The following is a 23814-nucleotide window of genomic DNA, read 5'->3' as shown; positions in this document are numbered from 1 at the left end:
TATAAAAATGATTATGTATCTTTTTAAATCACTCAAAAACACACGTGCTGATCCATAGTAGTTTTGCAATGACCATGCTTGGTAGCTGTCCAGTTTCAAGATGATGTATTTGTGTAAAGAATCAAACCAGAGGGTCGAGGTTCAAATGATGGGTTAAAACACAAAATAACGTAATCCAAAGTTAATATCACATCAAAGCTAATGATCAAGCAAAAGCCAGAGAATGTTTCTATATTATAAAAAGACAGTGTCTGCACTGGAGCATAGATAACTAATAACAACCAGTTCTTGCATTGCTTTGTTCAGCAGAAACACAGTTGGTATAATGAAACGTATCTGAGTGGTTTACATTCTAAACTTTATTCCAACAGAATGCCACAGCATGGAGATGCTTCACCTTTTCCAAGCACCCTGTTACCATGACATCTGAGGGAACACAGCCGACTGGACACATGACCCCCGTTTCCTCTCCTTCTGTGATGAATCATGTGATGCATGCCAACTATGGAGAGGTTTGAGTTGCCAAAATGATTAGAATCCTTGTCAGAGTCCGCCATTTAAAATATTTCACGGCTGCACGTGTTTGTGTCACAGTTACTCAAAGGCTTGCTTAAACACTTGTGGTATTCAAGCAGAGCATTTCAACATGGTTATTTCAGTTTGAGAGATCCTGTCTGACCTAAAGTCCACCTAATGATGTATCATAATAAATGAAACTTGTTTTCCAGAATCCAGAAAGCTTCATGGTCTGGGTTCATTTCAAGGCCCCTCAGAAGTATACAGCTTCTTCTGGTAACCAGTCTGGACACAATAATTATACTTAAAGCTTTTTTTTTTTTGAATATATTTAACAAATCACTTAACCCATGATATTCTTAGAGTGAGTAGTAGAAGTAGAAATAATAAAACAGAAGTTGTTTCCTACTAAAGGTAAGTGTGTGTTGTTATCCTTTTTAGGAGAACTAGGTCCAGCTGATGAGTACAGTGCCCGTGTGGACATTGAAGTGGACTCCCCTGGTCCCAGTTGTGTGATCAGGAGCATTCCCCTCAGGGCCAGGTCTGGAACTGCAAGGGTCCATGCTCCTAAAGATCTGCAGGTAACTAAGCTGCTGTGTGGCTGTTCTTAAACTAATGGCAACTGGCTTAACATCATTTAGCATTTCTTCCTGAATATGACAATGAAATATGTACAGCTCTTGTTAATATGGTTTTTGCAACTATCAATTATAGTACGCACTAAGAAATAATATTCCCCCCTTTTTGAGGGTAAAGCAGAACAAACTCAAGTAGATTTAACTGAGAAAACGTATAAATTCACCAGGGAATTGAAAAATGCTTTCCCCCACTGCATGATGGCGGTGTTTGTACGGTCTTAAGGAGTAATAAAGTATTCTGATTCAGAAATTTGTAAAAATTTGTCATTGTGGAAGAATGAAAAGAGGCTAGTCTCGGAGAGGCGAGAGCTGCTCCTTTATTCAGAAAGCTTTTTATTTATGCTGAACAGCATGTAAACAGCACATCTGTAAATAGGAAAAAAGGCTGTTTTCATAAAATGACTCATTCATTTAAGAGTGGACACATTCATTTATTTTATTATAAAAAATCAAAACTTTTTGTTAACGTGTATAAGTTATCACTCTGTCAACGTACACTGGCCTTTTGAGTTGGTAGCGAACTGTTTTTCCTTTCTTGTGCTTCTTTGTCTAGACTGTCAGCTTGTCTGCTCCACTGGGTAAATCTAGTCAACAGACGCTGCCATTAAAGAATGCAGGAAACATTGATGTGCAGCTGAAACTCAAGGTAATTCTGACCTTTACTTTTCTTATTGGATCTGGGGTTTGGGTAAGCCTCTGTGACATTTTGGGCTCAGATTGTGGCAAACACAGCAGGGATCCATTGATATTTTGCCTTTTTTTTTTTTTTTTTTCTTTGCTTTCTCAACTTCCACCTTCAATTTTTCCCTTTCTTTCTCACCTTCTTTATTTCTTTGTGCTCCTGTTTTTTTTTTTTCTTTTCCCTTCCACTGTACATTTCTTCCTTTTTGTTGCTCATTCAACTGGAATCACTTTTCCTTTGCCGTTTGCCTTCATTCCTGTTTACAGTGCAGTGACAACGAGGACAGTTTTTCTGTCACACCCAATGAACTGACCCTGAGAGTGGGAGAGGAACACGCCATTGTTGTGTCTTTCAAAGCACAGGGCAACCGAAAATGTAGAGACAGGTATATAACTTTTTCATGATTGTAAGAGGTTATTTTTGTAGCAACCAGATTTAAACACAAAACCACAATTTCATTCTGAAAAGGATTTTAACAACTGTGATAATACAAATGTGACTGCTAGTAAATGACATTTGGCTACGTGTAACATCTGTATGCTTACCCCGGTTTCTAGACTTAAAATGGAAAAAACGACTGTGACAGCAGTCCTGATTGATAGGAGGCGTGCATTGAATTGACTTATAACCCTGTATCTTTTGTATTGATGTAATTTAATCCAGTCTGACTCTGAAATTACCAGCAAATGTATATAATGGTGCCTTTTAGGACTCTAAATATATCTTTGTTTTAATGACTCTTCATTTTAATGAACTATACTCATACAGCAGTCCTGGATTGTAACTTTGAAACCCCTCCAAAGTGTTGTAATATATTGTAAACTCAATTCTTACAATTAACTTTATATTCCAGCCTTCTCACCATTTTGGTGCTACTGTCCGGCCCTCAGTATGAGGTATCACTGAAAGGAGAAGTAACCCCTGAGGACTCTGGAAAGCATGCACTCCCCTCTGCAGCAGTGTGCGGCCCTGGTCTGACCAATAACGTCCCACCAATCCTCTCTAACAAGCAGTTTGTAGCCTGGGGAGGAGTCACCCTGGGACGTGCCGTGTAAGCAGTTATCTTTTTTTTCTTCAGTTTTTCATTAATTTCACAGCTACACACTTGCAGAAAAAGAAAACATGTTATAGGTATCAATTATTCATTGGAAAGTAATCAATAAAAATCTCAAGGCCCAGTGGTCCATCTTATTCTATTAAGACTTGTATAATGTTATTCATGAGAAGGGACAGTGGGCATCTACCGGGAGTGTTATTCCTCAGAAGCTATTTCAACATAATGCACAATTTATTTATACTCGCTGAAGGGCAGCATAGAAGAGACAGCAGTAAGCAGGCTAAATCCCCCTCAACAAGTATTCTTTAAAGTTTTAGCTAGATCCAGATTTGACCCAGCTACTCGTACATGAAGTAGGAAAATGATTGTCAGTGTTCAAAGTCTGTCAAAGGTCCAGTTAGACGGAGAGCACTGTGTACACTGACTGTTGTCACGTAACCAAGAGCGCTTGTTTTTTTAGCCAACAGAAGCTGGTCCTTAGGAACAACTCGACTGACGCCACACAGCAGCTGCGCCTGCTTATTCGAGGCCAAGACCAAGATTGTTTTCAGGTGCACATCATCTCTATTCTTGTTGTGTGTTGTTGTGAGTAGCGCATACTGTTTGTTTGGTTGGGTTTTTCTTTTCTTTTCCTGATGTACTGGTTGGAACTTTGTGTTTTTCTTTTTTTACTACTTTTCTTGTGTATTGGGAATCTGGCACAGTGGAATCTACACTGATCAGGAATAACATTCTGACCACTGACTGCAGTGAATAACACTGATTATCTTTTCATCATGGCACCTGTTAGTGGGTGCGATATATTAGGGAGGAAGTGAACATTTTGTCCTCAAAGTTGATGTATTAGAAACTGGAAAAATGGGCAAGTGTAACAATTTGAGTGAGTTGGGGTGTCTTGTTGGGTCTGCAGTGGTCAGTATGTATCCGAAGTGGTCCAAGGAAGGAGTGGTGGTGATCCAGCGACAGGGTCGTGCGTAGCTGAGGCTCATTGAGGCACATGGAGAGCAAAGTTTTAGCTTTGAACCAGCTTGAACCTGGCCCATGTGGTCAAGTTCAAGCTGGTTCTGATTGAAAGTTGTCAGGATACAGAGTTCCTCACTGTTTGTTGCGTATAATCAGAATCAGAATACTTTATTAATCCCGAAGGAAATTAGGCTGCATAGCCACAGACCACATACACCTTTTCATGGAAACTGTACGCCCTGATGGTTGTGGTCTCTTTCAACAGGATAGCGCACCCTGCCACAAAGCAAAAATGATTCAGCAATGTTTGGTTTGGTTTGAGGAGTGCAAGAACGAGTTGACTTGGCCTCCAAATTCCCTAGATACTAATCGAGTCGAGCATCTGTGAGATGTGCTGAACAAACAAGTGTGATTCTTGGAGGCCCAAGAATCCTTTAAGATCCTTTAAGTCCACTTTACAGGACTTAAATCTGTTGCTAACATCTTGATGCGGATACCACAGCACAACTTTAGGGGTCTGTTGGAGTCGATATGGGACCAACACAATATTAGGCAGATGGTTGTAATGTTATGACTGATGGGTGTAGTTAACATGTGTTGAATTTCCTTAATTTGGTCTTCCATTTCTTCTTCAGCTCCAGAGTTTGTTCAGTCCCGAAGAACGTCTAACCCGACATGGAGAGCTGTCCATCCGTCCCAGAGAGGATGTGACCGTCCACCTTCTTTTTGCTCCCACCCGAGTGGCCTGCATGTTGGCCAAGCTGGAGATCAAACAATCTGGAGTTCGACCTTCACAGCCCGGAGTCAAATTCACTGTGAGGATGTGACCGTTAAAACCAAAATCATCAAACGCATTATAGTTTCTCCTATCACAGTTTTACTCCTCTTTTGTCACGCTCTTTTCACTTTCTGCATCTGTGATTAATTTCATTCCCGTGTCTCTGATCCTTAGATTCCACTGTCGGGTTATGGCGGCACCAGCAACATCATTCTAGAAGACCAGAGGAAACGTGCAGATGGCTACGTGGCAACACTGACCGACATCGCTGTTGGCTGCGTGAGCAAAGTGTGTCTGTGTGTGAGGAACACAGGCTCCAGAGCTGCTTTCATCAAAGCTGTGGCCTTCTCTGACGTGCAAACACGATCACTTATGGAGCCCTCAGTCATCAGCCTCGCGCCTTCACAGTTTGTACTGAAGGAAAGAACCCAAGAGGTAAGAGTTTTTGTTTTTGTGTTGATTTTTCTCTGTGTATACTTGAACTTGTTATCAATCTGAATTTTCAGGTGATCACTGTGCTAATGAAGTCCACCCAAAGAGAACAGAACCTCTGTCAGTTAGCCAGTGCACTGCTGACTACAATCTACCTATTCTGTGGAGATGAGGTCTCCAGACAGCAGTACAGGAGGTGAGACCTTCCAGCATTTAGTTTTCTAGTTGGACTGTTGAAGTGTTAATGGTAATAGTTCACAGGATTCAAATTGATAGTGATTTAATTAAATCTAAACGATCATTAGGAGAAGTTAAAGCTCTCTTGTAGTAAAGATGGCTTCAAATAATATGGATCTCTGTGGAAGGAAGGGATTTTATCTGTGTCGCTTTACATCAGCATTAAAATGGCCTTCTGTTCTGTTCGGTAATGGCCAGAGCAGTACTTAAATAGATTAACTTTATCACTGTATGAGTTTGTATTAGGTTCAGAAAAAAATTATGTGGCCCTGTAAACTGATTTTACAAATGCTGCAATAAGAGCAATGAAGAGTAACTGAAATTGTTGCATCAGTAATTCCTTAAAGTTTTTATTTTCTACCGTAAAGTCCAAAGGGGGCCAATTAAAGTTATTTTTTTTAAGTGTCCATCTTTCTTTCTTCTTGTCTTATATCCTTATAGTAATGATGACGCTTGTGCACAAACAAAGCCGTAAATCGTTTCTGAATCATTAAAATGTTTACAGAGCCTTTTCCAGATGCTTTTGGCAGGACTTTTTCAGTCCTATGCATCTCTTTATTTTTTTCTGTCAGGTTGCTTCAGAGCAAGCCAGAAGTTGCACGGAAGGCCCTGTCTGACAACAGTCTGCTGAAAAACATTGATTTTAATGAGAAGTTCTTGGGAGAAGAATATGTTGCAGAGGGTAAGATACCATGCTGGGAGGGGAATTCCTTTCTGATCTCAAGGTTAAAGCAGTTGAAAACTTTCCATAGATGATGGTAATAACCTGCACATTTCATGTTCCATTTTACTGCGTTGTTAACCTAAAACTTAATTTAACTTAAGTGTCTCACATAGAAATAAACAGCCTTTTCCCTTTTTATTAAAAAAAACTAAAACTACTATTTTGGATGTAGTAGAATATCTACATATTGACATTAGGAAAAATTGCACAAAACGACATCCTTGTTACCAGCTTTTAAAAGACTGCGGGATGTTGGGCAGCTGGCATGGACACCCAAGTTTGTGAATGCGATAACTGGAACGAGCAGATGCAGGAGCTTCAAATCATACCATAAGTGTATCTACTAGGAGGCTGAAGGGTACCACTGGTGTTTTTTCTTTTTTAGCAGTGATGAGAAAGTATTAAAAGGTAACAACTTAATCCCAGATATGCTTTGGAAATGTCAGATTTTGTTCTGAAGCTTTGGGACAAGTTGAGCAAAGACTGTTTAGCAGAAATCACTCAGCCGAGGACAAAGTTGCATGGCTGAATAAAGCCCTAAGAGAACATGAACATAAAATTTAAGGCAGCAGAGATTCATATTTTGATTCTGAACATCTTTACATCTGATTCACTGCTTAAAATTTGACGAATGATTTCCCTCCCGTGTAGCCTGTGACCTGCCCCAGCGGCCCAATGAAGCCCACATCTTCTACGGCAACATGAGTAAGGTGGTGGTGTCGTTGCTTGGAAGTACTAAGAATACAGACTTTGAGGAGAGCGAGCATGCTCTGCTGCTACCGTCTGCAAAGTCCAGCTCAGAGACAGACAGGTAACCTGCTGGAATATACACGGGTCTGTTCCATCTTAATAGCAGTGCGATCACCAATATGGGGATCCAAGTACATGTCAGAAAACAAAAGACCGTTGCTCAACGTACAGCATATTCATTTTATTGGGTTTTAGATTAGTAAACACATTCAAAATTATGATGCAACATTATCAATTGTCTTTGTGTATTCCTGCTCTTTGATAACTCTGCATTGATAAGAATGCACAGTTTAATGGTCTTGTGTGATTCCCAGTGGGTCTTCAAATGGCAATGTGTCTCTGGATGTGCTGCCAGTGAAAGGTCCCCAGGGTCCAGCACTGAGAGTGGCAGAGCCTTCCTTAAAGGTACTGTAAGCCCTTCTTAATCAACTTTAATGGTTTCTTTCAATGACTATTGATTACTTTGGGGCTTTTTAAACTGACTGAGATTTAGATCTTTGCTTCACTCTATTTCATGTGAAAAATGTATCATTTTTGAATGTAGATTATCTTCTTTTTACCCTCTTCAGGCTTCAGAGCAATTACAGTCCTGGACTATTCACCCAGAACAGCTCGTCCTTGCAGCTCCCACCATCAGTGAGTTGAATACAGATTTCAAGAGTACTAAGCAAGCTTGGTTGTTAGTTTGGCTGGAGCAACCAGTGAATTTTTGTTGTTGTTGTTTTTAGATGGTGCATCCACCACCAGTCAAGTTCAGATCCGAAACAATACTTCGAGAGAGCTGAGCTTTGATTTGTCCTGGCCTGCCCACTGCCTCACGATCACCCCACAGCATGGAGTTATCGAGCCACAGTAAGAATACCCTTGAGTCAAGAGTTTTTGGTTACAAATTCTCTGTATTCTCTTTTTTTTTCTGCATTTCTCACACTTGATGTGATTGCATCACGTTACGCATCAACTGAATATTTGGAACACTTTAGCATGAGGTCCAGTGGATTTTTTTCACAGATGTAATATGAGGTGTAATCAAAATATTCCACGATCTTTTTCTACAAGATCATCTTCCCAACAATGTCTGGCTTCATTCACTCCTGTTCTGAAGCATTTCCCTCTGTGTGACATAAGGTTGGTGTGTAGAGTAAAAAGGCAATATTGACTTCTCTTTGAAACCATCCTGAATGATCATGGGAGCTGCTTCTCAGGATATGACCTTCAGCATTTTCTGTTAGCATGCACCTTGATTTCATCCCTCAGGGCAGATGGTCTCTGCAGAACTGTGGCTTGTGTCATCCTGTTTCACTATAGAGCACATTGAAAATACTGGAGTTTTTTCCTGGAGAAAAAAAAAACAGAAAACATGCACACCTCCTGCACTATCACTAGATTTTCCTCCTTGCAACCGAAAATCAAGCTGAAGGATTACTGTGTTCATACACTTGAGGAAATTATTTTTTTATTTTTAAAGGGAGATGTGCCAGATTTGAATGCGGTAACCCTTTTACATGTCTGATTCCATAACTTTTGCCATTACAGTGGCTCTAGAAGGACAACAGACAAGCGAATCCTAATTTAATGTGTGCATAAATCTGCTGAATGTTATGTTTGCGTCTAATTTTGTCATTATCATAAACCAAGGTGCCACCTGCAGATCTTGATCAGCCCCAACCCGTCATTGGCAACTAAATCTTCCCTGCTTCCCTGGAGTGGACAGATTTATGTCCAGTGTGATGGTCAACAGAAGGTATGGGATATTAGCAACTTTTCTTTTTCCAAACAACACTGACAGACTGTGAGAAACTGACATGAGCTAAATCTGAGCTGGTTTCAGTTTATTAAGGTTCAGATCCGTCGAGACCTTGCTCTGGATGTGTCTACAGCCCCAGCAGATACAAGTTTGTCAGCCCTGCCTCCTCAGGCTGCTACCCCCTTGTTGCCTGTGGGCAGGCTCACCACAAGGCCATCACTTACCCCACAGATGCCTCAGGCCATGGTAGAGATCAACAACAAGACCATAGTCTTCCCCACCACACCCTCAGGGGAGACATCAGGTAGGAACATGGCTTACCGCTGGAAGTAACTTGCTCTGACCAACATTAAAGCTCTACATTGTGCTCGTGTCTGAACAGTTTTACAACAATTATCTTTCAGTTTAAACATGAAATACTTTCCAGGCTGTCAGTTTTTAGTCGTGGTCTGTAGGTAGCACGTGATGCATCTATTCCTGTGGGAGACTGAACGTCTCTATGTTGCTCCTGTACTTCAGAGGCCCAGCTGGAGGTGCAGAATGGGAACGTGGAAGTGAGGTGGTACCTGTCATCATTTGCTCCTCCATATGTCAAGGTGCTTTTTTTCTCCTCCCTCCTTTCTTCTATTAGCTGTTTTCTCCTGCTCCTCTTGAATATCTCTTGGGAGATCTCTGCTTTTACGGCTTTGTAGTTTATTTTGAAGTTACTTTTGTATGTGAGTGTTGTGAGATTCGTTTTGTTTCATGAACTACCTTAGTAATTACTTTGTACTTGTTCGCACCCTCGATTTATGTATTATGTTTCTAATACATAAATGTTATTGGCTGCTTTGATCCAAGCTTATGTTGTTACAAACTGTGGTCCTTTCTCACTCCCTCACTCTCTCTTCAGGGGGTTGACAACAGCGGAGACGTTTACCGGGCCACCTACACGACTTTCAGATGCTCCAGGGTTTCTGGAACCCTGGGAGCCCATGAGAAGATGCAGGTAGGTACTCGCAGTAGACTTGCCAGCAATATTTAAAGTAGGTCATTATAAATGGACAAAGATTTCCAGCAAATGCTTTTCACAGGGAAAAGGATCCTTTTTAATTAAAAAAAAAAAAAATCTAATGGCCAATCATAAAACCTATAAAATCTAGTTTTATTGTTTTTACATTTTTAAATTGGTGTTCTATTAAAACTTTCATTAATTTTATTGTTCCTTTCACAAAATACGGTTTTCATGTGCAATTAGTTTTACTGTTAACATTGGAATTCTCTTTTTAGTCAAGTGACACATTCAAAATGATGTTTCTATGTTACTCTGTTATGTATCACATCTGTGAGTTTTAAATGTTTGGTTAAATCAAACACTGAGGTGAATTTAAGTTTATACTTTCCATCTAGAAGCATAACTCTGTAGTAAGATGTTTTTATGAGGTTAAATAAAATCCAGTTGCATCTTACAATGTTTTTTTTTGTTTTTTGTTTTTGTTTTTTTGTTATCTTTTTAGGTGCCCATCACTTTTCTGCCCAGGGACAGAGGGGACTATGCCCAATTCTGGGACTTGGAGTGCCACCCTGTGTCTGAGCCCCAGCAGAAAACCCGAATCCGCCTCCAGCTCTGTGGCACTGTGAGGACTTTTTTTTTCCCCCCTTCCCCTTAAACCAGGAAGTAGACTCCTCAAAATATAGAATCTATTCTCTGAAAGAGTTTTTCCCAGCTTATTTTTCAGTCATTCAGAAAAAACCCCACAGAAACCACACACAGAAGGGCCTCTCCCAGGACCCTCTTCCTGTGTAGCAACACTAATCATGCAGGTTTTCAACACCATAATGAGGGAAAATAAAAGTTGTTCTTCTGTAGTACATAAGAGGCACTGGAATCCTGGTACACCTTCAGCTTTCTTAAAAAATGGCATTAAAAACAAAACTGAGTTCAAGTTTGTTTTCTATAGCACAAACTGTACTTTCAGACAAATTTTAATCTACTTTGCTTTAGATATTTGATATTCAGTCAAAAAAATATGGATATGGCCAGTGCTTTCACTACAGAGGCACATTGTGATGTTAACTTTCAGTTACTTTAAAATAAGCTGCACATATTAGCAGTACCTTGACTGTGGCTTTGTAGTGTAAGTGACAGAATTAACAAATGAGACAAGTGGGTTGTGGGATGGGAAGGAGAGCCACCCTGCTGAGAAGGGCCTGCGGGCTTCTTGTGTGTAACACTTTAAAGTGAAGTGTTATGACAGAATCAGTTAACTTAAGAGCATACATGCACAGCAAGTGGGATGTCAGAGAGATGGCTCCACATGAGTAGGTTAAGTGGCTGTGATGCTAGTGCTTTTCTTGTTGTTGCTTTGTCTTGTAGATGCAGTGTTTAAAGTGGAATGCAGAGTCTTTGAGTAGAGTTAAATACCAATCTGTGACTCTAGTTTGTAAAACTTTGGAAAACCAAAATGCAAAACATAACACTCATATTTAGCTCTACAGCTAACTGTCTAAGTCAAAGTCTCTGCATATAATTTAGTAAGCCAGCACGTAGCTGTATGTCTCCCAGGGATAAATGGTGTTAGATTCAGGTGTTTTTGTATTTTTTTTTTTTTAGTGAGCAGCAGTTTTTAAGTTGCACTGAAAGCTAACAGGCTGAATCTTAAATGTCTGTGTCCAAAGGGAACAAAATCTGGACCAGTGGGAGGACCACAGGAAGGAGACTGCTCTCTAGTGAAGACAGAGACCACAGTCAAGACCAAGAAGAGACCCGAGTCCTCATCTAGCAAAATCAGGTAACTCCACCTAAATCTAATCATGGAGGGAGATCCCATTCAGAAAAAACACAAGAATATTGTTTTATGTAGCACATGTGGGTTTATTTAGTAAATTTAGGTTAGCTATAGTGATGGGAGGAAATCAAGAAGATGATTTTATGAAATGACTGTGCTAGAATTGAATTCTAACAGTTATCCCTGTACCCTGCTAGAGTAGTTCTGCATGATTATCTATCCTGTATATACAGGTTCTCAGTACATGGAGTGATTTTGATCTCCTATCCCTTCAGGCCAACTGATTGGCTGCTACTCACAAACAGAAGGTTTGAATTGCAGGTGGTTGGGGTTTCTGTGGTCATAGCCAGAGGCTTGTGCGTGGATCACTCATACAAACTATTTTTTTTTTCTAAACTTGTGCATTTTTAAATTGAGTATCCCCCACTCTGACAGCATATTTGACTGAAAAAAAAACCAATTATAGGACCCCTTTCAACCTAAATTCATACCGTAGTTATGTTGTTTTTAAACACTGAGTCACTGTGAATTCCCGGTTGTTTCATGATGGTTATGCCCCCCGTTTAAAGTGGCACATTTTGTAATCCTTAGCCAGGAGGAGGTCGTGCGGAGGGGTGTGTATTCACCACAGGACCTGTACACCTTCCCTGCCACACGGGTGGGTGAGTCCAGCTCTCTAAAGGTCAACGTCCGCAACAACTCGTCCGACATGCATGAGGTGGGGCATAATTTATTCTCATGAAGGTGTAAGGTTTTTTTTTTCTTGCCTACTGCAGCAGAAACTGAAGTTCACTTACATGCAAATGCAGTAAGATCATGTCAGAAAAGTGAAGTTGTCACAGGGTTAACACAAGCAAGGAAGTAAGATATGAGAGTGTTTTAAAAGAAGTCATTCTTTAAGTGTGAGTTGCCCCTGGAGATGACATAATGTGTTAAGGAAGCAGAAGTAGAGATACCTTGACTATATTTGTGATTCTCTGTACCACTAAAAGAAATTGCATGCCTGAGTTGATGTAATTATACTGAGTGAAAAATACAGTAACACCCCTAACACTTGTCACTGTGCTTTGCATGGATTTGATATGTGATGTGTGGCTTCTCTAATTGACTTGCAGCTGACATTTGTAAACCCTAGTGAGCCTTTCTACATCAAGCATTCCAGATATTCTCTGAGGTGAGTCTGATGTTTATTACAACAAACACAAACCTTTTGATTGCTGCTTTTAGACTTGGTTTAGGCTTATTTGGAGCTCTTGAAGTTTTCTGGTATTGTTATCATACAACTGAGTAGTTGGTTAGATCACGTTTAATCAAAAAGATGTTCTGTGGTCTAACTTGGAGACTGCATAATGTCATTTTCCCATTGTGAATGCTCACTGTGGGGAGGTCCTGTGAGAAGCTGGGACCAGGAGGATGATCTAACTTTCTAGAGTATATACTTGAGGCCTGAGTACGAGTGATGTTTTTGCCTGACAAAGGCGTTTGGAGGGGCGGCCCGGTCACAGGTACCAGTTGTGTTGTGTTGTGCTGTGCTGGTGAGGAACGGTGTTCAGAATGTGCACATTATTTGTTGTTTTGTAGTGGCTAAAATGATGCCTAGTATGGAAATGAAATACTGAAATGTATTTGCTTCACCAATAAAATGAAAGTACTGTGACACATTCCATAGTGAAGCATGACAGTTATGTGAAACAGTGTCACAACCTGAACCTCCCCCAGCTTTGCGATAGGTGTGCTGTGAGCACTGCTGTGTGTGGATTTGTGATTGTGGTGTTCCCAGCATGTTGTGGATCTCATTACGATGACCACAGGTTTAAAGAAATGCTTCTCCAGTTTCCCTTGTATGGGTCTTAGTATAAGCATTTGGTTCTGAAATACCTCTGTATCTAAAGCTGACCAAAAGCCAACTTGAATATATAACCAGTATAGTTGAAGTAGTTCTCTAACCTCTAACCATCTAAAATTTAAACTGGACCTTAAATTGCTGTAGTTAATCCCTGCATTCATTTTCTGCTAGTTATGAATGGATTATTAGTGCTAGTCATTGATATGGGGGGCGATCGTGGCTCAAGAGTTGGGTGTTCGCCTTGTAATCGGAAGGTTGCCGGTTCGAGCCCCAACTTGGACAGTCTCGGTCATTGTGTCCTTGGGCAAGACACTTCACCCGTTGCCTACTGGTGGTGGTCAGAGGGCCCGGTGGCGCCAGTGTCCGGCAGCCTCGCCTCTGTCAGTGCGCCCCAGGGTGGCTGTGGCTACAATGTAGCTTGCCATCACCAGTGTGTGAATGTGTGTGTGAATGGGTGGATGACTGGATATGTAAAGCGCTTTGGGGTCCTTAGGGACTAGTAAAAGCGCTATATAAATACAGGCCATTTACCATTTACCATATATGGCTGCATCATGTGATTGTTTTCACCATTGATTCATTATTTGTTCTGTACAACATTAGAAAACAGTAATTAATCCACAAATAAAATACTTTTTAAAGCTTTGTTGTAGAATGGCTAAAAGATGCATTAATAGTAGACGGACTGTTCATTTCAGGTTCAAGTGTTCCATCACTGTGCAAAGTGGTTGTGACTGATATCAATTATACTTGAAACAATATGAAACGGTGACAGTGTAGGATTTTATTTATTTTTAGATGAGTGCAGTGCATATTTGAATGCATTTTGAATCTATATTTGTGCTTCTTCACATTATGTATACACACACATTTCAAATTGTTCCAGCCGTTCAGTAACCGCCTTTGTTCTTCCTCGACCTTTAGATCCCAGCACTATCTGAAGCTACCCGTCCAGTTCAAGCCCAGTACCGCAGGCGGACACAGCGGCTTGCTGCTCATCCAGTCAGAAACAAGCGGAAGTCTTGTTATTCAGCTGACTGGTGAGGCATTGCCTTGAATCCACCGTTTTTAACCATCCCACGCCACCTCGTCGTGCCGCCTGGCTTTGGGTGGTGCTCCTCTCTGTTCTCTTCACCGTGGGAGAGATGTGAGTGACAGAATAAGAGGCATAAGGTCTAAGGATCAAATAATGTCAGCCTCTGGATTTAAATCCTTCCTTGTCGTCATGTTTGGAGATGCACGCTATAGCTGATTGAGGGGGACTGACTGAGACTCCTGCCAACACAGCCCCAGCTGCCTGTGGATAAGGCACAGGTGTCCTCAGCTGGCCGATGAAAAATGATTGCGCCTGTCTGTGCCTGAAGCTGAGTAGTTTGAATCTGTCCAGCTCACAATTAGTCTGCACGGCCCCGGCGTTCCAGAGAGCTAATGCATTTTGTCACTTGACTCTGGATCTGGTGTTTCGCTTTCTCTCTGAGTCATGTCACAAAGTAGCATTGCTGTTGCCATGGTCTGTCGGACAGTAGCGGCACCAGCTGAGATACTTTGGAATTAATTGGAGCTGGGCATGCAGGAATGCCTTTGTTTGCTGTTTGGTAACATCACTGCAGGGATTTTGTTTTTGGAAAAGCCACATTTTTGCCTGTTTGTTGTGTTACACAGTGGATACATACCTTTTTGTCTGAGAACTCTGTGGAGTCATCTCTGCCATTACCTCCTAACTGAAACAAGGACCCGAATAGATTTAAAGCTTCAGTTTTGCTGGAGTACATTTTAAAACTGCTATTCTAGCTCTGTCTGCATCTCACAACATTTTCCTAATCTTCTGTACTCGTGTTTGTTTCTATGGAGATGGCTCTTCATCTTGCAGGGCCCACCTGCGCAGTAGCCTTTGTCAGCACCATGTGTTGACTTCCCCACAACCTCCAAGGCTCATTCCAAACAGCCCAGATGTACTTAATTTAGTCATGTTCAGGGCAGCTCACAGCAACATTAGGATGGTTAATGATTGTTATTACATGCTAAAAGAGTTTCCTCTGGTGGGGTTTTCATTCGGCAGCTTGCCAGGTCTGTTCAGTATGGTTGCCATGGCAAAACTGGTGTTAATCACTGTTCCACTCACAGAAAATTATCTCCCTGTTTCCTCTTTTGGCTCTGGGGCAAATGGCAAAAATTGCTCGGGGGGTTTTGGATTTGCTTCCATAATCAGTTTTGATATTGAAGGGGATGGAAATGGGGAAACTTTATCAAGGGGGTGTTGTTAACCTGCTAGTGCCACACATTGTGACAACACGCTGAAGAACACTATTCTTTTGTACAGTTTTTTCTACTTGTGTAGTGGGTTTTAACATGAAGGCAGTATACTGTTAAACATCCCAACATGTTTTGATTTACAATTTGCACATGCTTTGAATAGCATTTATGTAATATATTGTATGTAATATATGTTTAAATAAAGTTTTGTGACAATTGAAGGTGCAGTGTCTTTTGTTTTTTTCCTTTAGCCCACATTGCTGTCAGAGAGGTATCAAAGTGGACAAATATGATTTATGAAATATATTCTTGAACACTAGCTTTATATTCATGTTCACTTTTTTTGTTTGTTTGTTTGTCCATTCAATCAGACTTTCTGTACAATAAGGCTTTCACTTAATGCTACAACTTGTTAAAGAATCTAACAAAAGTCCAGTTATTTTATAAGAAGGCGATGTGTTTTCAGAAATCCAAGTTCTGTTAAGTGGTTTGGATAAATGACATAACTAGCCTCCACATGATGGAAGCACTACTCTATAAATTCAGATTGGCTGCCATGTAATGAGCTTTAGTAAGTGGATTTCTGGACATCGTGTTCGTTAACAATAACAAGTGAACAGTGAAAATGTTTCTTACTCTAAAGTCATGCGTTAGTTGTTCAGTTAGCTTTATTTAAATCCCAGATTTGACTTTTAATCAGATTTATTTTAGCAGATTTCTTCAAGCAAACTTCCTGAAATTAAAGTCTGACTTAGCTGGAATAAAAATGGTAACAATTAAGCCATTAAATCCTTAAAAATTCAAATGAGAATAAAGGAAAGCTGAATAACAGTACATTCCAGTACCAGGAAAGCAGCAGGACCAGACAGCATCCCAGGTCGTATCCTAAGAGACTGCGCATACCAGCTAGCTCCTGTGTTCACTGAGATATTCAACATCTCTTTATCTCAGTCGGTGATCCCCACATGCTTCAAAGAGTCCATCATTGTTCCTGTCCCGAAGAAACCCCACCCTGCTTCTCTCAATGACTATCGCCCTGTAGCCCTCACCTCAGTAGTGATGAAGTGCTTTGAACGCCTGGTCAGAGACTTCATCATTTCTTCACTACCAGACACACTGGACCCACTACAGTTCGCTTACCGTCCAAATCGTTCCACAGACGATGCCATCTCTCATCTCCTCCACACATCACTCACTCACTTGGACACTAGAAGGGGGAATTATGTTAAAATGCTCTTCATAGACTACAGCTCTGCATTTAACACCATAATTCCCTCCACACTCACCACCAAGCTGGAGCATCTGGGACTCAGCTCATCTATGTGTCAGTGGATCTCCAACTTCCTAACTGGCAGACCACAGGCAGTAAGGATGGGCGGACATGTCTCAGCCTCCACCACTCTCAGCACTGGAGCCCCCCAGGGGTGTGTTCTGAGCCCCCTGCTGTACTCTTTGTACACATATGACTGTGTGGCCACTACCAGCTCCACCACCATCATCAAGTTTGCTGACGACACCGTCGTGGTGGGCCTGATCTCTGATAACAACGAGACGGCCTACCTGAAGGAGATTAGGAATCTGGAGAACTGGTGCCAGAGGAACAACCTCCTTCTAAACGTCAGTAAGACAAAGGAGCTGATAGTGGACTTCAGCACTAAGCAGGAGAGGAACTACCAGACCCCCGTCATCAACGAGTGCCCAGTGGAGAGAGTGGACAGCTTCAAATACCTCGGAGTTCACATCACGCAGGACCTGTCATGGTCCTGTCACATCAACACCGTGGTGAAAAAGGCCCGACAGCGTCTCTACCACCTCAGACGCTTGAGAGACTTCCAACTGCCCTCCAAGGTGCTCAGGAACTTTTACTCGTGCACCATAGAGAGCATCTTAACCTGGTTCGGGAACAGCACCATGCAGGACAGACGAGCTCTACAGAGGGTTGTGCGGTCAGCTGAGCGCACCATCCGCTCCGAGCTCCCTGACCTGCACTCAATCTACAGCAGGCGGTGCTGGAACAAGGCCAGGAAGATTGTGAAGGACCTCAGCCATCCCAACAACAGACTGTTCTCTCTGTTGAGGTCAGGAAAGCGATTCCGCTCCCTGAAGACCAACACAGAGAGACTGAGGAGGAGCTTCTTCCCGCAGGCGATACGGTCTCTCAATCACACCACCACACAGTACTGACCCACACATATAGTTCTTACACACACACTGGACTTTCTGGACTTTGGTTTTGCACAACACTGGTCACTATATTCTTCATTTCCGGTTAATACTTGTACAGCTGCTGTTATTGTGTATATATTTATTTATATTTAGATTTCTTCATACATTCTTATATAGTTCTATATTGTGTATTGTGTATTTTGTTGTACAGTTATTTTATTTTCAACTTTAATTTATATATTTTATCTTATTCTTCCCAGTTAAATTTACCCTTCATTCTAATTTGTGTTGTACAGTTATTTCATTTTTAACCTTAATTTATATTTTATTCCTTCCTAGTTAAATTTACCCTTTTTAATTTTTCATATTTATTTCCTATCTTATTCATAGCCTTTTCCTTTTTTGTTCTCTTTAGGTCACGAGCAGTTGTCCAAGCATTTCACTACATATCGTACTGTGTATGACTGTGTACGTGACAAATAAAATTTGAATTTGATTTGAATTTCTTGTATTCGGTTTGATCAGTCATGCTGTCATTGTATCAGCTCCTTTTAAAGCACTGCATGGTCTAGCTCTTTTAAATTCTGCAAGATTTCACATCACTGTGAAATGTCCCTGAGTGAAGCGGTGAACTGGGAATGTTGCTGCAAATCTGCTCCTGACCCGTGTGACCTCTGGAACAGCGAGTTATCAAACTTTTACTACTTTGCCTGTTAAATGCCGTGTGCCCGGCAGGTGTCGCCAAAGCGTTGTGTAGAGCCCGGCTGTCAGCAGCATGTACTGTACAGTAGGACAGCTGGGCTTTATTTTGCTTCCCAGACTGGAAACCACTGTAGTGCAGTTGGACTTGACGTCTAGCAACACAACACCAGACTTTAAACAAGCAGACCCGGTGGCTTTGCAAGTTAGCGGCTGCATTCACAGGTAGGAAGCCTGAGACCTTTTCTGAGTAATTTATATGTGGGTTTTTTTTTTTTTTTTTTGGTAAATGCACAGTGTGTGATCGTAGGCGGCTGCAGGAATGTTCTGGTTATGCTAGCTGATGTGGCTAAAAACGCTAGCGAGGCTGTGCCGGCGTGAGGGGCGGCTGACTTTGAGCCAGACTGTTTAAGTTGCTGGTTAGAGTTGGAGCCGCTTTTCCAAGCTGCGCCAGACAGCACAGCTAGGCTAAATTAGCAGCGAGCAGGCTAGCTCTGGCAGCCGTCCATCCTGCCGGGGCCACAGCAGCAGTCCGCTATGCCTCTGTCCCTGCGGGGCATCGCCGCCTCCCCACTGACCGTGACCTCCGCACTTGCTCTTATCATTTATCGCCCTGAATACACACACACACACACACACACACACGCGCGCACACTGAGAGGTGTGCTTTCCCCCCCTGCCTGCATCCTGTGTCGTTAGCTGTCATGTTCTGTGTGATTTGATGAACAAGCTAGCCGGGAAGCTAGATTAGGAAGGTGATCACCTGAGCTGTCACTCATATCTCAGACCACAGGCTCTCCAACTTTTTCCCTATGCAAATGAAGCGCGCGGTGCACGTAAGCTGGTCCCACTCACGAGAAGCTCCATCAGGCAAGAGTTGCTCCACAGTTGTGCAACAGAGTAGGGTGATAAGGGAGCACAGAAACATCTTCCCCATCATTCCCAGTTTGAGACCGATACCTATTTAAGGAACCCCATGACTCCCTCCCAAGCTTCATATAGTGCACCCTGCCTTCCTGGCTGGAGGTTTAAGAAGGTGATGATGAAGCTTAAACTAAAAGCACCCGTCATGCATGTGATCCACAGTGTTCCCGAAGTGACCCATACTCTCTGCATGGTCATGTTTTATCTTAACCCAGGCTCTGCTAAACCTAAACCTCTGCTGCAGAGATTTGCAGAAATGGTCCAGTAGCAAAAAAAACCAAAAACAAAACAGTGTCTGCTACATCTTAGAAAGCCATGGATCCAAATTTCAACAGAATACAGTCTTTAAACATGCTGATCTATATGTGATGCTGTGCAGGAGCAGAGCACTGCTCTGTGCCTTTACTGTATTCCAGCCCACTGATCGGGTTTACATTAATTCTATTACAGAGCTCTGTTCTCGGGTGAGCTGCATTAAGGGCAGGGGTGTGTTTTCCCCCCCCTGTCTGGTAGAGTCTGCATGTGCTTGAATTCTCTCTACCAATCTTTTTTGTTCCTTGCCTGCATGGCTGATCGTACATAAAGCAGTCAGAGATGATTCAAATCAACCACAGCTCTCCTTGTCCTGAAGGTCTCGGTGCAAGACCTGCAGAAGAGCTTTGAAGCATTATTTAGTGCTGCTAGTGCTGTTTTTGGCTCTGCCCTCTCCCTCTCTGCTTACCTGTCTGTGACCCCACCCTCCCCACTACGCACACTCTCAAGTTCCAGCTCCTTTCTGTTTCCCTCATGTACAAACCTTACAAAGTGCTGACACACACTCAGCCCAGCGCTTACCTTCTTGGGATGCCGTGTCAGAGTCCTGGGCTGTGGCAGCAGTATGCAGCAGTGTGGAGTGGGTGCTCTCGTGTCTTTATCCTTTTGTCGCAGCAGTGATGAAGCGAGGTGTTGATGTAAAGCTTGTTGAGCAGGGGTGCTGAACAATATCCCAGCTCTCATAGGGTGAGAGGCATGCACACAATACTGTTTAAACATTGGTTTTATTGGTTTGCTGTCTAAACTTCTCACAGCTGTGGCTGGATGCATGTTGGTACACTGGTTAGTACTGTCACCAGCACAGGAAGAATGGGGCCTTTCTGTAAAGAGTTTGCTTCTTCTCCATGTGCTTGTGTAGGTTCTCTTTGGGTAGTCCAGCCTATCCAATACTGTATCCCACATCTCGGGCAGTGTTAGTTGGAATAGGGTCTATTCCACTAGTCTCTCGAGGTCCTGTGCATGATGTGGGTGAGTGGTTTAGAAGACTGACAGATGCCTTGGTAAAGAGAGAGCTGAGCATGAAAGCTGTGTTTCACCAGTTGATCTGTGTGCTACTCTTACCTATGACAACAGTCTGTTGGGTAGTGACCAAAACAATAAGATCATGGATACAAGCAGCAGAAACGAGCTTCTCTCATAGTGCCTGTACTCAGTCTTAGAGAGACGGGAAGAAGCCAGAACATTGCAATATACGGTGGGACGACTGGATAAATATATCAGCCATCAGAGGTTTGCTAATTAGATTACCAGATTGTTATTTTTAGGTGACATTTTTTGTAATTTGGTTGTAGTTGTAGTATTTTCCTGGCTTCGTGGTTTGAATGGCCCACTAGTGGCTGGATGGAAGGTTTTACCATTCTGCCCAACTCTCATTGCTGTTCCCTGCATGGTTATGAAGTAACTTAAATCATTTTAAATGTGAAGGATCAAAGTTGTTGGCAACACAATGTCATTCATTATAGTTTCCCAGTTTGTTCTGAGACTTTAGATGTTCAAATTTTCCATCGATGTACGCAACAGCGGCTCCTAAAACTGTGCAGTTTATGTTGCAAGTGACAAAAAGCAACTTGGAAAAATACATTTGTCTATTATTAGTCCCGTTTAATATGACCCATTTTAATGACATGTCTGTATAAATCTCATAAAAACGGTTTCTAAAGAGTTGATTTCATGGGCAGCTGAGGTTTAATTGAGCTTTGTTTGAAAACCAAAGAGCAGAGGACGAGCATTCCCTCTTTTAAGGTCAGCTCTGTGCGCAGGCTCAACTCAAAGAGTCTATTAATATATAAGTGACTAAAAACCATCAAGTCATGCAATAATAACTAAGTGAGAAAGTTGAGGAGAAAGTCAGCAGGCAGACAGCGTGTATTATTAGCTACAGTAATGTGCGCGCGTCTACCAGGTCGAGCTGTGCGCAGCAGACACAAACTGTAGTGTTGCCTCTCAGAGCCAGACTTGTGTGTGTGTGTGTGTCCATCTGTCTCTTTGTATTTCTGTCTCTTTGTTCGTACTATTCTGTGTACGACTGTAGCTGACCGTCAGTCCGTGTGTGTGTGTGTAGTGTTAAAGCAAGTGTGTGTGTGTTTCGCCCTTTGCCAATTAGCGGCTTCTCACCTCCTGAGGCGAGAGGCTGAGTGCGTGTTAGACAGAGGAGGGAGACTTGATGGGGCTTGTCTGCCGCTGACGGCTCAGCCTTAACCTGAACTCTAACACTCTTTCTCACTCTCACGCACACACTCGAGCTCTGATACACACACACACACGCGCGCGCACACACATCCCCAGCCAGTTGTTGATAATGCAGCCTTGTCTGTCTCCGAGTCCATGTGACACGCCAAAATGTGACAGTATTGTGTTGGTGGAGCGAAAGGCGCGAGACGGGCAAAGACGAGTGCCAGCCTGCTTTGGAGCGTGTGTTTGTGTGTGTGTGTCTTTGTCTGGGTTGTGCTCATTCAACTGTGCGCCTTTGTACATACAAATGTCTGCAGCGAGTGTTGTGCGTGTGACTTTATCCAGTGGAAATAATGTAAATAGCACAAATCAGACGTTCAACCTTTTCCTTCTTTGTGGAACTGTTCTTTTAAAAGAAAAGAAAAGATTTTGCATGCTGCTGCAGAATTAATCAAGAAGAGTTCATTCTTTTTATGCTACAAGCTCATTTTTTCCTTCAGTCTGATCGCCTCTACAACAACTTGAGAAGGATTGAAAAACAGCGTGATACCAACGATTTTCTTTTAAAGTTATTTGGCATCTCCTTAAAAAAAAAAAGGAATCCGTGCTGGAGATGTAGCATATCCTTTGAAATGGATCACAAACAAGATTTTCATATTCTCGCCAAAGAAAGGAAAACATTTTTAACAGCTCTATCCCAATTTCTGTATTTTTAAAGATATCCTCTTGGCCAGAACTGTACATCTCGCTGAGTTCTGACTGAATACATCCAAAAATGTTGTGCTAGTCAAACGGGAGATCAAAGTGCTGCGTGAAGCCGCCTGAGAAAAGCTGTGGTTTTATTTTTAACCCCAGTTGGCACACCGTGATAAGTTGATCAAAGAACTTATTTGCCAAAACATGGTATATTCTTCTGTGCTAGCCTGCAGAAATCACAGCATTAAGGTGCGTGAGCTGTGTGAAAGTTAATCTCAGCCATTCAGCGAACACAGAGCAGCCTTACAGAGATATTTCTGTTCGGCTTTGACACCACAATCCTCCTCTTCATCTCCTTTGGAGATTTCATGGATTGTGTAAACAGTTTGCTAGATTTAAACATATGTGCATAGCCGGAGAGACGTTTTTTTCTGTTATAGAAACGAGTGAAAACTGGTCATCGAGACGAGGTGCACCACAGCTGCAAAAAACAGGAGCTTTTTTTAAGTTTTGAGTTTAAAAAATTTAATGTTTTTGAAATTTACTTGGGCAAAACAACACATCTAAAGTGTCACCTGAGTTTATAACTAATTATAAAACAGATTTTTTTTACTTTTTAATCTTTTTTTATTTTATTTAAGAGATCACTTAAATGCCAGTATAAAATCTGTAGGAAAAAAAACCTGAATTAAATTTGTTTTTATCTGAATAAGTAACTATTTTGAAATTCAGATTAGACGATGCTTGTTAAATCCTGAAATAAATGCAAAAAAATAAAATAAAATAGTGAACAACACCCAAACCAAGGATAGAGCTGTCAACGTGGTCCAAAAATAATGTTTGGCTATGCATTAAAAAAAAAAAGCTGTGAAAAACATGGGGGGAAAAAGATGTTTTTCTCAAAATGTTTGTCTTGAGCATCGGGGAATTATATATTTAACACGTTCGGCAGCCTGAAAGTAGAAAGAAAGAAGTTCTAACTGTGATGAAGAACCAAGCAAATGTGATTTACCACAGTTTACCTTCAGCGGCTCTGATATCTGTTCCACTAATTACATTAGGCTAAACCATTCACCGCTCTCTCTTCACACCGGCAGCAGGGTGTGTGAAACCTGCAGCCACGCCAGGCAGCTGTTTCACCTTTGCCACACAGTATGCAGCATTGCAGGTGGGTAGCACGCTGTTAACCCCCTCACCGAGGGTTACTGGGTCTAACAAGTCCTCCAGTGGAAATCCAGCTCTGTTCTGTGCAACTCAGGAAACAATACACAATTGAGTTTTCAATAACTGAATGTAGAATATTAGTCCTAAACCGGAATATGTTGAATGCCTGTGTGATACTGTCAGTTTAAGCAGCAGAGTCAGTCACACAGCTGATGAATGACTCCATCCCATCGCACATCTCGAGGGCTGCCAGGTGTCTTCGCGTTTGGCTGATGAGTAGACCTCTGCTCGGG

The 23814-nt window shown here is 41.9% G+C and overlaps 2 protein-coding genes across 5 annotated transcripts in view; both read left to right on the top strand.

Moving 5' to 3' along the window:
• Window positions 1-15609, top strand: part of cep192 (centrosomal protein 192) — a 33303-nt gene extending 17694 nt beyond the window's left edge. For all 3 annotated transcript variants that reach the window (XM_026183989.2, XM_026183991.2, XM_026183990.2), the window contains 24 exons: window positions 372-512; window positions 729-792; window positions 958-1097; window positions 1708-1800; window positions 2103-2221; window positions 2690-2887; window positions 3354-3444; window positions 4492-4671; window positions 4809-5069; window positions 5141-5262; window positions 5876-5985; window positions 6679-6838; window positions 7092-7182; window positions 7347-7413; window positions 7506-7629; window positions 8413-8518; window positions 8606-8825; window positions 9041-9117; window positions 9414-9509; window positions 10018-10137; window positions 11180-11292; window positions 11881-12007; window positions 12405-12463; window positions 14060-15609. In XM_026183989.2, the coding sequence (XP_026039774.2) occupies window positions 372-512; window positions 729-792; window positions 958-1097; window positions 1708-1800; window positions 2103-2221; window positions 2690-2887; window positions 3354-3444; window positions 4492-4671; window positions 4809-5069; window positions 5141-5262; window positions 5876-5985; window positions 6679-6838; window positions 7092-7182; window positions 7347-7413; window positions 7506-7629; window positions 8413-8518; window positions 8606-8825; window positions 9041-9117; window positions 9414-9509; window positions 10018-10137; window positions 11180-11292; window positions 11881-12007; window positions 12405-12463; window positions 14060-14192 (3012 nt within the window). In that variant the 3' untranslated portion in view covers window positions 14193-15609. The remainder of the gene's footprint in view (window positions 1-371; window positions 513-728; window positions 793-957; window positions 1098-1707; window positions 1801-2102; window positions 2222-2689; window positions 2888-3353; window positions 3445-4491; window positions 4672-4808; window positions 5070-5140; window positions 5263-5875; window positions 5986-6678; window positions 6839-7091; window positions 7183-7346; window positions 7414-7505; window positions 7630-8412; window positions 8519-8605; window positions 8826-9040; window positions 9118-9413; window positions 9510-10017; window positions 10138-11179; window positions 11293-11880; window positions 12008-12404; window positions 12464-14059) is intronic.
• A 564-nt stretch (window positions 15610-16173) lies between these two features.
• ldlrad4b (low density lipoprotein receptor class A domain containing 4b) overlaps window positions 16174-23814 on the top strand; it is a 264501-nt gene continuing 256860 nt past the window's right edge. The window contains exon 1 of one of the 2 annotated variants that reach the window (XR_013912022.1): window positions 16174-18478. The gene's annotated coding sequence lies outside the window, so the exon portion shown is untranslated. The remainder of the gene's footprint in view (window positions 18479-23814) is intronic. The other variant, XM_026185856.2, reaches the window with a different exon arrangement.

The sequence above is a fragment of the Astatotilapia calliptera genome, chromosome 11, assembly GCF_964374335.1.
Source record: "Astatotilapia calliptera chromosome 11, fAstCal68.1, whole genome shotgun sequence".
Taxonomy (NCBI): Eukaryota; Metazoa; Chordata; class Actinopteri; order Cichliformes; family Cichlidae; genus Astatotilapia; species Astatotilapia calliptera.
The sequence above is the reverse complement of the archived record's forward strand: the minus strand, read 5'-3'. Positions and strand labels throughout refer to the sequence as shown.